Source organism: Gavia stellata, chromosome 1 (assembly GCF_030936135.1).
Source record: "Gavia stellata isolate bGavSte3 chromosome 1, bGavSte3.hap2, whole genome shotgun sequence".
In the NCBI taxonomy this organism is placed as follows: domain Eukaryota; kingdom Metazoa; phylum Chordata; class Aves; order Gaviiformes; family Gaviidae; genus Gavia; species Gavia stellata.
The window spans coordinates 120853737-120868015 of record NC_082594.1 but is presented as its reverse complement, the minus strand read 5'-3'; the positions used below and the strand labels follow the sequence as shown (position 1 = coordinate 120868015).

General features: G+C 36.9%; 1 protein-coding gene across 1 annotated transcript in view; it reads left to right on the top strand.

Moving 5' to 3' along the window:
• The window catches only part of NECTIN3 (nectin cell adhesion molecule 3), a 49286-nt gene extending 37787 nt beyond the window's left edge, over positions 1-11499 (top strand). Inside the window, exons 5-6 of the mRNA XM_059821757.1 lie at positions 1413-1564; positions 10728-11499. Coding sequence (XP_059677740.1) covers positions 1413-1564; positions 10728-11320 — 745 coding nt within the window. The 3' untranslated portion in view covers positions 11321-11499. The remainder of the gene's footprint in view (positions 1-1412; positions 1565-10727) is intronic.
• Positions 11500-14279: the final 2780 nt, after the last annotated feature.

The following is a 14279-nucleotide window of genomic DNA, read 5'->3' as shown; positions in this document are numbered from 1 at the left end:
TGAGCAACAGCAAAAGCTATCCAAGAAGCTGTAATACTGGTGAATGAGTAATTTGGGGGGAGGGGGAATTCTGTGCGAAAGGAGAATAGGTTGAGTGTTTAAGGAGATGAAAACTAACTATATTGAAGTTGTGTGCATGTTACTCTTCTCAAACTATAATAGTTTCTAGAATTACCACACCAAAAAATATCCCTTGGAAACAAAGGTGACATTGCATTTGCTAGGATAGCAATATTTTCATGGTCAGTAATATCTTAAAATGTTGCACATATGAGAACTTGATTAGAATAGAGCTTTCAAACCAATTCACTATTTTATTTTTTTTAGATACTTCTGATACTATGAATTATGAAGTACATGCTTAATCACGGTTATCAGCTTCATATGGCTGAAGCAATTCTGGGCAATAATTGCTGTCAGCAAAGCAATAGGAATGTTGTCTTGAACCTACATTTATTGGAGATCATGTTGACTGTGAACTGTGGGTTTTTTCCATTTGAATACCTATTTTTAAGTGTCGGGGGTGGCTTTTTTTGTTTGATACTACTTCCAAAATTATACTTGCTAAATGCTTCCAAGATACTGAGACCTGATGATCACGTTTTAATATTGACTTAGTCCTGCTTAGCTGTTAATAGATACTTAAATAAAAGCAAAATGGGATGCAATGGCATGAAATGACACAGGTGTTTAATGGGCAGTTGGCAGCTCTGTTAACATAGTTCCAGTGACTCTGCCCTTTCCCCTTGCTCTGTTGTGCTTACACAGTTGTTACCGCAATCATGAGCAGAATGCTACAGGGAAATGATAATTTGGAAAAGCCAATTGATAAGAATTTTTTTAACCAGTTATTTCTCCAAATGTATCACCAAGCACCAAATTCAGTCTCAGTGCTGTAATTTAGATGGGAAAGTGATGGGGGATGAGAAAATTCAGGTTGAGAGGGAATAAACTGCTTGAACTCTTGCTCAGAAATCCTAGTTAAAATGTCCTGTAAGTTAAGTGTGTACTGACGGAAAGATGTATTGTGGTAGCTCAGCTGGATGGAAAAGAACAGGCAGATAATCCGGACAGCAGTATAAGTGCATCTTGATTGACTGTTAGTTTTTTAGAGCTTGAGGTGCATTGTTCCTCCCAAATTCTTTAGAGGTAATGTTTTCTTAGTTGTGGTAGTGTTCATCTGTAGACAGCTCACTAGTGCCAGCAGACTTGACATTTAAAGGACTTGGCACAGAAATTAAAATACTAAATGTTCAGGTGGACACTGAGAATATTCAATGAAAGCCCATTGAGAATGTCAGAGCACAGTGAAAAGTTCACTTTCGAGACTATTGCAAATGTAATTTTCAACTAGTTGCATTTAGACTTCAGTCTTAAAGATTCACAGTTGAAATATAACTGTTTTGTTTTAGGCTGGATGGACAATGGCCTGAAGGATTGCTATCTGTCAACAATACTCTGCAGTTCAGCAGCCCGTTGACTTACAACTACACTGGGACTTATATCTGTAAGGTGACTAATTCCCTTGGTCAGAGAAGTGATCAGAAGACTATCTACATATTAGGTAAGTCTTACTGCTCAGCAAAGACAGTATGTTAACTCGGAATTTTTTTTGGCCAATGGTTGAAATAGCAAACTGAAGAGCCAGTTGATGCATAAAATATTTACGTCTTGTAATTGTGTGAAAAGCCATTGAAAGTACAGATTTGAGAGCTACAGTAAAACTTCGGATTCAACTGACTCTTCAATAACAGCAACATACATTGGAAATTCTTAAGATGGAGGTAGTTCCCATAGTGCTTCTGAGATTATTACTTTCTCTTGGTAGGTGAACTTAGTTTTTTTCCAGTATTAACCTGTGTTTTGGCAAGATGTAGTGACTGCAATAAACAGTACCTTGTCTCTAATACATAGAAAAAACAGATGTTAGTGGGAGGGGAACAACAACATACAGAAAAATTAAAGATGCTCTGCTTTGAGGAAGTTAGGATTATGTTCTGAATGTGTGTTGTACTCCAGTTACTCATTGTCTCCTTGGCTCAGGATGCAAATACCCAGTAATCATGAAGTTAACTATCTCTTGCAGAACTCTTGCTGATGTACTTAGTATAATATGGCATATTTGTGTCTGTTTAGCACGACTGCTGTTGGAAAACATCCTTGTATCTATTAACACAATGTAATTAATGTTTTCATATGACACCGTCTTCGTGAAAGAACAGCATGACTTAGGGTATATGTGAATAGTGCTGTACAAGTGTGAAAAAGCTCTCCAGATTTCCATAATGGATTAGCTAAATTAGTTAAGACCTAGCTTCATCAATAAGTGCTAATGTATTATCTTTTTTTAAGGAAAATAGTACAGATATGGAAACTAAAACTTGATTCTGTTGTATGGTGTTGCTGCTCTTCAGTAAGTTTTTGACATTAGTTATTCTACAATACGAATTGTCAGATGTATGTTGGCCAGTTACAGGATACAAACATAGATGACTTCTTCATAAGAACTTAAAACTAAATATGAACACTAAGGGTTGATGAGAATGAAAACTTAAGACTAGAACTGAAGGTACATGGTGTTTGAAGCCACACATCTATCACAATTCATATTTGATAGTTATTTGCATTTTTAGAACTAAGGCTGGTGTTTCAGTCAGACTGATGTAACTACACTCCAGGCTATTGTGGAAAACTAGTAAGTTCTAATTAACTGTCAAGTTAATGAGCTACTTACCTGGAAACTTCTAAATAGTTTGAGACAGTGGAATTATTTGTAAACAACTGAACTGATATAAAATTCTAGCTATTAAAAGACTGTTAAGAGCTGCAAATTAATATGAAAGGCACTTCTGAGAGAAGTTACTTTTGGATGCTTGGTTCTAATGCTTGCTTTACGGAGCAGAACTCATAGCTGTGTAACAGTCTCAAAAAAATTACAAAGACTGTCACGTTGTAGGAAGCATCAAGTCAAAAAAAATGGGAATATAATCATAAAATAGGATTAAATCTTCTCCTGGAATGTAATGTTCAAATACCCTTATTCTGAAAAAAACAATATGGTTTATAGCTTTTTTCTCGGCCTTACTCTGTAAGGAAGGGGGGAGTTTTTTCAAGTCCACCACTTCTCAAGTTGTCAGTGCTATGAACATGATCTGCTGTAAGTAGAACTCCATGCTTTTTACCATGACTGTTATGCGTTAAAATGTAAGGTTATCATTCAAATTATGTTTGTGACGAACAGACTAAAATGGGCTAACTATGAAATATTGTATGATGTTTCTTAAAATGAATCAAGTTTTTGAAAAGGCAAAATAAAAATACATGTGAGTTGAGCTGTGGTGATAGCTTATGTTTTAGGCTGTGGCAAATGAAACATGAACTAGCTTACTGCAGAGATGGTTAAGCTGCAGTAGGTGATTTTTGGTGTGGACTGATGGATACTGGTTACATGCATGCTGCTTTTCAGCTTTGTTCAGTAACTGTGTTTCGTTGCAGTAACTTCATTGCAAATAGCAAAACTTAGCTGGTTTTAAGGAGTGCCCAAACTGGACTACAGCTAGCTAGAGATCATACCCAGGGTCATGGTTCTATGAGTTATGTGCACCAGTAAAAACAAATACTTTAGTTGACATAAATTTAATTTCAGGTTTTAAAAACTTCATGGTAATCTTGCAATGTGTACCGTGACCAACATAGGAGAAAATACCAGTGATATTTAGGCAACTTAGAATAAATCTGGTGCTGTATCACTGCAACTGATGGTCAGGCAAGTCGTACACATCAGTTTAATGCTGAAAGAAGCATCTAGCACTCTGCTCTAGATACTTGAGAGAAGATTATACCAAACTGATTAAAAGCACTGTGTATTAATTTTCAGTATATTGGAGACTTGATTAAAATGAGAAAGGTGAGGCACTCATATAGTACCTGTATTGTTTTCAGAAATTAATAATAAGCACATTTTCTTGTAACTCTAAGAATAATTTTCCAGTGTGACTGGCTCTTTAAATAACTGAAACACTATTAAAATGATGAAGGATGGGTAAGTGACTGTGAAATAGCAAAAAAGTTTATCTTAAATAATACTCATTCAGGTTACTCTACAGATGTAACATAGAGACAGATGTCAGGAATTCAGAAAATAAGACTGAAGTAGTAAACGAAGTCAAACTGCTTACCACCTTAATATTTGACATAAGTGAGCAGATACTATCTAGTAATGGTAAACATGGCACTGCTGTACTGTAGAGCAATCATGAAATTAGCTTATTTTTCTCTTGGCTATTTCCCACTCTAGGAAACTTGGCAAAAACATAAAGTGGAACGTAGAAGCTAGCAGACAAAGCTGTACAATCACACCATCTTTCAAATTTTAGCTATGAAGCTGTCAAAGAGGATTTATGAAGCTAATGTTTCTGAAGAGTGCTGGTAGTTGTAAAGCTTTTTAATTGCTAGAAGAAGTAACTACTAAGTTGAAATGTGGTGTAGGATTGCAACATAAGCTGAGCAAAAAATGATTTTGGTCCTAATATGCATTGTTAAAAAAATAAAGCTGTATTTTGAATTTTGTTGTGCTCCTAACCTTTGTGTTTAATATTATTGGAGTGGAATAGGGAAATAAGATAAGTGGTTGACAGGGACTAAATGATAGATTCACCAGCTTTTAGTTACAGGAAATAATACATCTTGATATGGATAGGGAAATACGAAAATGGTGTTGGAAGCTAGGGACTTAGTTAATATTGGTTTTAAGGCACAGATATCTTCACTATTTCTTACTTGTTCAGTGATGTAAAGTTAAACTTGGTTTGTATAGTTGTCCAGCAAAAGCAAGTCATGCTCCTCATGGAGTTCAGAGGTAATCAAGTGTTGTTGAAGTTCCTGACTTACAGTTTTTCCAAAACAAGCTGTCAGCTTGATATGTAAAGCACTTCATCTTGCAATACAGATTTAGTCAGGTTTTTTACACAAGGAATTGAACTTTATTTTCTTGGCTCTGTGTTCACTCACCTTCATACTGTTTACTGAGGCTTCCCCTTTCTCCATTTGTGAGAGAGGTGACCTGTAAGACTGACACTGAGATAAGAACATAGTTGCTTCCTCTGTCATCTTTTCAAGTGACTGCCTTTGGAAGAGACTACTTTTTGTCAAAAGTAAAGCCAGCCTTTGTTAACCAGCAATCCTAGCAATTGTAGGAAGATGTGACTTGTAAGTTCAGAGTCACCTTCTTGTAGAGTGGATGTTGTCAGGGTTAACATAGCAGAGGCTGATGGGTTTTTGCTTTTTTCTTTGTACATGGACATCTTTTCTGAGTATGTGTTGTGAATACAGATGCTTTTGTATTTTCTAAAGTACGTATTGGGAAAGATACTGATAAACCTCTGTTTTATGCTGTATAGAAAAGGTGGTCCCAGAATATCCTGTTAACTTGGATGCTGCCTGCTATAGCAGGCTTTGAACTTTAAACGTTCTTACTGAATATTCCTTGCAAGCTTCCTTCCTATCTATCATGCTGCCAAAATGGGTGGGGAACAAACAGAAGGATAATCCTAACCGAAGTTTAACTCCAATGTGGAACCTGTGTACACAAGACACTTGATGGGGAGAGGGTTACACAGTGTCCTTACCCACTGCTTGACTTTAGGGTGGGAATGGTTGGGAAACAATGATAAACTTAGTAATTATTTAATCTTAGACATTCAGAAAGCCTTCTTTTGTGGAAAGGCTACTTTCCCTGCTGCTATACGGGAGTTGCAGCATAAGCTTTTCAGCAGTTGAAAGAAAGGGCTGTTAATCTAATGCTCAGCTACATAGAGTTATCAAGTACTTGAATTTTTAGGTATTTAGCATTTAAGTGAAATTTAGCAATAACAGCAGGTTAAGAAGCAGAGGTAAATATGTCTCTACGCAAACGTACATATAATAAATATATAGTCAGACACTTTCTGCTCTGTAAAATGAGATCTGCAAAAAGAGAGACCTTGTAATTTGTGCAAAGTCAACTCATTTTTGGATTATAAGTAATTGGTAGCAGGTCCTTGTCTTGCAGAAGACAAAGAAAGGGACGTGGGAGTCCAAGTGTGGATCTTGAATTGTGTGGGGTTTGTGTTGTTTTGTAAATGGGGAGAACTAGACTTTATCATAGTGTTTGAAAATGGGCAGACTTTGTCCGTATTGATACACAACAACTAGCCGAGGTACCTTCCCTTTCAAAACTTTGTTACTGTAATGCAAAGTGACAAATTTTACCCAAAGATGATGTGTGCCAGTATTGAATTTTCTTCTTTATTATAGAGCTGGTCACCTTACCCCTGAAATAATTTATAGTGGGCTAAATCCAAAATGGCTTGTAGTTAAAAAATATCGTGGTCTCCAGTTGATTTTTACAATGGTGTGCTTGCTGGTACCAAGACAGGACTTAATTTAAGATTTTGAAGCTGATGGTCTGGTTCTAAGGATGATCCATCCATCTCTTCGCCTATTCATCTTTCTGACACTTGGCTTCTTGTTAGCTTTGAATTCCCACGGAAGCAAAGGTGGGTGCTGGACATTTGAACAGGATGTGTACTGCAGGGGGATTGAGGGGTGGAAGTGTAGTGTTGGGGGACACAAGACACATGGTGTAGTTGGGTGTCTGTACTAAACTTAATTGTAGAAACTCATCTGCCCAAGGTAAGTTTCGTATTGCAAGACCTGGGAAAAAGGTATCAAGAATAGTCATTTAAGGGAAAAGTAAAAATATCAGACTGAAGCTGTTGAAAGTTGGTACCAACTTTCATGGGAAACATCTGGGCAGTAATTAATAAAGGGAAAACTAAGCATAGTGTACAAGGACCATGGTGCTTTGTTTGAGAAGGTATTAGAGCTTCATTTCAAGTACAGAGCAAATCTTGCTTTTCTTGGTAGAAAACTGTCAAAGGCTTTGAAACAAACTAGGAAAACTTGGCTGCTTTTTATGTATGGGGGGAGCTGATGGGTTTACTCTTTCAGACCAGAAAATAGGTTTTTGCTTCCTTCAGTTATGTCTCCTATCCTATCTTAATGAAAGTGGTAGCTACATAATAGTAGAAGAAATAGTTTGTGGGTCTTGACTTGTCCTCATAATTACTACAGGGTATAAGTGATAAGAATTTGAATAGGGCCCAGAACATAGTAAGAGACTAAAATGGAAATCAAGATGCCTTTAACCTATGAAAATTCTTGAGAATTTCTGCTGCTTTAAGCTCTGTTGTGGTTTAAGCCCAGCCGGCAACTAAGCACCACCCAGCTGCTTGCTCACTCTCCCCCTGCCCCAGCAGGATGGGGGAGAGGGTTGGAAAAGTACAAGTGAGAAAGCTCATGGGTTGAGATGAGAACAGTTTAATACATGAAATGAAATAAAATTGCAATAATAAACATAAGAATAAAAATTGTAATGAAAAGGAAAATAACAAAAAACAAACAAGACAGACAAGTGATGCAAATGAAAACAATTGCTCACCACCCTCTGACAGATGCCCAGCCTGTTGTCAAGCAGCGGTCCCCTGGCCAGCTTTCCCTCTAGTTAATATACTGAGCATGACATCATATGGTATGGGATATCCCCTTGGTCAGTTGGGGTCAGCTGTCCCGGCTGTGTGCCCTCCCAAATTCTTGTGCACCCCCAGCCTGCTCGCTGGCGGGGTGGTGTGAGAAGCAGAAAAGGCCTTGACTCTGTGTAAGCACTGCTCAGCTGTAACTAAAACACCCCTGTGCTATCAACACTGTTTTCAGCACAAATCCAAAACACAGCCCCATACTAGCTACTACGGAGAACATTAACTCTACCCCAGCCAAAACCAGCACATTCTCCCTGGCCTGCATGGATACTTTGGTATGTTGTTGTAGTTTGTGCAACAACACAAGCCTACATCCATGAAAGAGATGAGAGCTGTTAAATGTTGGGGCATAAGTCAAATGAGAAACAAAATCACAGAATCATTAAGGCTGGAAAAGACCTGTAAGACCATCAACCCAACACCACCATGCCCACTAAAAATAATAAGTAGGAAATTGATGCTTTGGAATAAAGTGTCATTTGAAACAATTAAGTTAAAATCAAAATGATGTGTTTAATCTTTTGTGGAAAGCATTAAGAACTCTAAGAAACAGGTATGTTTCTTTGATGTGAAATGTAATAATTAAACAGCTTGTTGGTATGAAAGAGTATGGTCTTCCATACCAACAGACAAGAGTGGCGTTTCCTTAATTTGGAGATAGCATTTCAGATGTGACTTGCAAGCAAGATGTTATAGAGTAGAGGTAAGGAACTCTGACATTACTGATTGTAACGTTGTTATCTATTTGGGAAACTTGCTTTGTGCAGGAAGTAAAAACATAAATCCAGCTTTATGTTCAGAAAGCTCTGGGTGACACTGGAACTTAACTTCACATGTTCTTAGTTGTAATTGGCCTTAAACAAGGAGTGATGATTTTTAATTTTGTCTGTCTTCAATAATAAAAGGTACCGACACAAACAGACAGTAGAAGTATTCATGATTATGTGTTCTAGGAATACATATAAACAAACACTGAATTGATACTACATTTGCAACGAGTTTAATATTAATGTTAACTAGTGCTTGTAGATAATGCAGCTGGACAACCTGACAACTGGTGGATGAGACGGAAGTTTTGAAGGAAAAGCTTTTCGTAAAACACTGGTATTTCAACATATTATTAATAGAGTGATATTGCCACTGTGACTTTCACAAGTGATGGTTAAACTTGAAGGATGCGAATACTACATACTTGTGAATGTGTGTTTTACATTGTGGATGTGGAGGGATGAGACTTAAGACCTCAGTATCAGAGGGAAACCAATGAACAGTTACAAAGCCGGTTAAAAAAAGGGATATATAGCCTGGAAGAAGATATTGCTGGTACTGTCTGAAATGGTATTTTAAGCCAATAAATCTTGTGTCTGAAGCAAATATATTTTCAAGGAAGAGGGTTTTGAGTTTAACTTGGCTACTTCTCATGGATTTGTGGGACATGGGAGCCCTGGTAAACTTGGATTCCTTGATCTCTACTTGTTTGTTAAATTATCAAACTCACTTTAAATCAGTTTTTACTAAAATCATACTCTGAATTCCTCTTGTTCATTTTGGTAGTGCATCTTCCTCGTTCAGTTTCCTGTCTTCTGTCAAATTAATTTCATTTATATATATCTCCCTAACAAATCACCACTTTTACATAGTCAAGTAATACAATTATGTGCTTTGAAAATCTGCGTAGAATTTTACCTGTTGTTGCGTTCAGCAGTGAGGTGCAGTCTGAAGTATGATTTGTAGTGATCATGACAAATGTGGCAATTATGTCTAGTATGAGAGAAGTGTATGGCTGTTTCTGAGTAGTAAGATTAAAAGTCATATTTATAAATCTTTAAAGTTATGATTTGTCAAATAACTGGAAGCTTGACAAATCTCCAGTTCTATCTGTTTTACTTTTTTTGTGGTGGTAAATTTAGGGTGCCTCTGTAGTATGGTGGTAGTAATTTCCATGAATCTTGCTTTTGGGCATTTAACTAAATAACATAATGAGCTACTTGGCTGTCCATGTAATATTCTCTCTAAAAGATTCAAGCTATAATAACATGTTAAGTATTTGTTGCTTTACTGATTTGAAAATGACCTTGCATTGGGCGAGGCAAAAAGCTAGTTTTATTCAGTGTGGCACAAATAGAAACTGGAGTTGCATGTAACATTGCGACTGACTGGGGTAATCTTAAGAGGCTCTCTCAGTGTCATCAGCCCATCACTTGCAACCTTGTCTTCAATACAAATGCATACATCTCCAGCAGACCTAAAGAACAAAGGAAAAAGCTGAGTGCTGGAGAAGCTCCGTATCTGGCAATCTCTTGTTTACTTGCATAACCTGACATGAAATCAGTTGATGCTGTATATTGAGGAATGAATATTGAAATTTCTTCGTGCATGAGGGATCAAGTTGCTTTTAGGAGGAATGCATAGAAGTCACTTTTACTTAAAGTGTTCCAGTTGTTTATTTGAAAATCCTGAAAGCTCCTTGCTCAACATAAGTGTTATTTTGAGATTAGTATGTGCCATTTTTAACTATGCTTCTTTCACTAATCCCAAGGTGAAGCTGAGTAAGTTGTATTAATGCAACAAATGTTTTCAGAGAGAATAGCTTAAAAATCAGTAGTTCGTGTGCTGCTGACTGAGCGCACAACTCAGTTTTTCATTCTTACACTCAGTGCCCAGAACAGACTCTGAAGTGGGAATTTAATGTGGAATAATACACTCTGTGGCATAATCAATTAATTCGATCCTGTATTCCTAACTGGTAGCTGGGAAGATAGAGGACTGCTTTGGTTTTTCCTAGTAGGCAGCATTCTTCCATGGGGGACGTAAACAATGAACTATGAACAGTGAACAACTGAGCAGAAAAGCTGCATCTCCTTACTTGGAGGAGGGCAAGATGTCTACTTAAAGACTATTTTAATTTTATTTTCTCCCCATACTTACTATCCTGCTGCAGCATATCTCAAACCCACATGTAATGAAGCTAGTTCAAAGCCTGTGGAAAGTGTAAGACCTTTTGTAGCGCCATGAATGTGAGAATGAAAAACTATTCTTGTAGAACATACCCATCAACTTTGCTTTCTTATAAACCCTTAACTGAGTTAGCTTGCATTGACATTCTGTGCCTTTTCTGTGTCTTGTCTACTTCTTTGCTCTTTCCATTAGATCCTCCTACTACTACCACTCGACTGCCCACGGTTCCCTGGCATCCTTCGACTGATGGCATCACAGGTTTAGCAACAGAACCTAGAATAATAGATTTCCCAACATCAACCTTGCCAGCAATGCAGGAAGACACTTGGGGTACCGTCATCGGTAGTGCGGTGGGTGGGGCTCTCTTCTTCATACTGGTCAGTGTTCTGGTTGGAATTATCTGCTATAGGAGAAGACGGACGTTTCGTGGTGACTACTTTGCTAAGAACTACATTCCACCGTCAGATATGCAAAAAGAGTCTCAAATAGATGTTCTTCAGTCAGATGATGTGGATTCTTACCCTGACAGTATAAAAAAAGAAATAAAGCATCCAATGAACAGCTTAATATCTAAAGATTATTTAGAAGATCCTGAAAAACCAGAGTGGAACAATATAGACAATATTAACAGGTACCAGGAACGTTACGAAAGACCAATGGATTACTATGAAGGTGGAACTTTGGGAATGAAGTATATGGGTGGTGAATGCTATGATGACAATGAAGAAGACTTTGTTTCTCACATAGATGGCTCGGTAATATCTCGGAGGGAGTGGTATGTTTAGTAACCACTGAAAAGGAAATATGTACCTACAGTTCATTTCATTGGCTGATCACTTTCAGATTGTTTATACTTACACAAGAGGAGGAATAAACTTTTTGAAACTGATTTTTTTTTTGAAGGTTTTTATATTGTGACTTGACACATGGAAATATTGAATCTGGGGAAAATGTATTTGAGCTGCTTTTTTTCCCAATGCTGTACTACTGTTGAAGATTTGAGTTTTAATGCAGAGTGCTTATATTGGTCTATGTCAGAGGTAAAAAAGGCTAAATTAAAGTTGCCATTCACAATTGTTTAAGAACAAAAAGTGGCTGTCTTGGCTCTCTGATTTAAAAGGAAGTTTACCTAAGACAATGATCAAATATAATATTTTGGGGTGTTTACTTTGCAGATTAAGTAAATTACTCCAATCTAGGTACTATCCATGGTAAACTTAATGCTTCTGTATAGCAAATACTTTACTGATTAAAATGAGTTACAGCAGAATCAAAGCTTTATTTTTAGTTTTTTTCTGCACAAAAATGAATACCTCTTAGCATTTTAATGAGCCTTCTTGTAACTATGTACTTAAAAGAAGTCATTGCACTGAAAGTAACTTATGAACAAGATTTTGAGGAGTAACTGTGTGAACAGGTCAAAGGCTTGTCTTTGAATAAGATGAAAAATTATTTTTCATAGTCATTAATTTCTAAAGCTTATGCTAGTGTGTGTACATATCAAGACAGTAAGATATTTTGTTAGGCCTGTAATTGGCAGGATATCCAAACTCATTAATGAATACAAGACTCCTTTTGCAAGTACACAGAGTACAATTTCAGAGACCCATTTCTGAGGCTTTGTTGGGAATCTTAGATTGAATTTGAAAGCTGGAGAGTTGGACACAACTAGGAAGAAACTGTAATAGATTTCTGAGCTGAAGGCTAATGTTAAGTTGCTTATTTTCCCAGGTGCCAATAAACACTAAGCATGCTAAGACGTGTCAAAGCATTTGCTAGAATTTTTATGATCAGAAGTTAAAACAGCGGTTTTACGCTGCTTCTGAATAAGTTACAATGCTTGAAGAGGCTAACTGGAATTTCAGTTTAGTAGTAAGGAACTAGACACTTGCATTGCTACTTCGTGTAGTGAAAATACACTCTCCGATGGTGCAACTACAGACTCTGAAACAGGAGTTTAGGGAAATTGTGCGGTCTCTGTACCACAGTGGATTTGTTTTCCCTGCAAATAATAGATACTGATTTAACAACATGTTCTTTGAAATGGCATTGTATGTAGGACATCTCATTTGACTTCGGAAGTAGTTCTACTTTGTCTTGAGCAGGTTCACCAAACTAATTCTGCTGATTATGTAGGGAGGAATGAAATAACTTTAGATGAATTACAGAACAATGATACATATATAATCAGACAAGTAGATCCTTTGAAGTGCCATTTTTAAGTGTTTAGCTCGAAAATGAAACTGATAAGGCTATCAGTATTTGAAACCAGAAAAGGGAAAAATCTCTGCCACCTTGGAAACGAACAGGCTGCACAATTACGGCTGCTTCATGAGCATTCATGCTGGAAGTTCTTTTCTATCCTCCTAATCTTTTGGTAGCTTACAGCATTTAGAGCTTCACAAAAATAGTTGTATTGAGCGTTGTAGACAATACACTGTGATTGCTTATGATTGCATGTCTTTAAGAAAGATTAAGACAACAGCTTTATTTGAAATTCAAATGGAAAAGCATCCCTGAACAACTTAGGTTCACATTTGGATTAATGAAGTACTGATACATGATTGACCAAAGTCTCAAGAACAATAGCAGATTATATTTTGTGTATCTGTAGTTGGAGTGCAAACAAAAGGAAAGGAGATAAATTTATAGCAGAAGGTTCTGATCCAAATTATTTCTGGAATAACAAGATCATACCTCTCTTGGGGAAAAAAACCAATAAACTTGATATATCATCTTCAAAAGATGGTGTTACTTGGAAATGAACATAACCATAAACCTGTTCTCCACATGGGATATCTTGCTTTTGTCTCTGTGGATTTTCTGTTGGATTTTTGAAAAAAAATAAAAAAATATTTAATTCCTATGGGTTAAGAAGTTGAAATGTTTTGGAGTTGAAGTTGATAATAGGGATAGGACTTACGCGTGTTGCAATGTTTTGTACATGATGTCTGCTGTAAAAAGAATTGATTGTAAGTACAAATGGCTGTTGTGTGAATAAACTTTTTTGTTACATTCTGGAACATAGGTAGTGTTCAAAAATGTTTGACAGATATATTCTTAAAATTGAAGATGAAAAAGCATAATAAAACCAGCGGCTGGGTAGAAGGAACCAAAGTATTTAAGCTGTTTAAGATGGGCTTTTTAGCATTTCCTCTTGGAGACCCTAAGCTTATAAACCATGTGTCTTAAACTATTTTTAAAAGTATGAACCTTGAGAATGATTAATAGGGATAGTTGCAGTCCAAACAGTTGCACTTAAGCACAGCTGACACACTAACTAGGACTCACTTTATTTAAAAAAAAAAAAAATGTATTTTCAGTTGCTGTAGCTCTGCTTTAACCATGTTTCTTGGAGGGAATCAATTCCCATGTATTTCTGACCAACCAATTGTTAAAATGCTGTGTAGCTGGCACTATGCATCTCGTGTTCTCTGGCTTGTTCAGCTCAGCATGGTAGTCTGAGTTGCTGATTGTTCCTCTGGTTAGACCAATAGCATTTTTGTGCCTACACTTCTGCCAAAGCAATTCAAAAAAGCAAATGAAGTGAGCCCTGTGGTAACTTCAGTTCAGTTGCTGTGTGTTGCTGCACTTCCTGGGATATCGCCGTTTTTCCTGGCGTTCAGAGGTAAATGGGTGGCTATTGTCATCTCAACCAAAATGGGATTCAATGGCTGAACTTCCCTGGAAAGTATACTACTTCATGATGTTTCAACATTTCAGCAGAATTTACCAGGAAAAAAG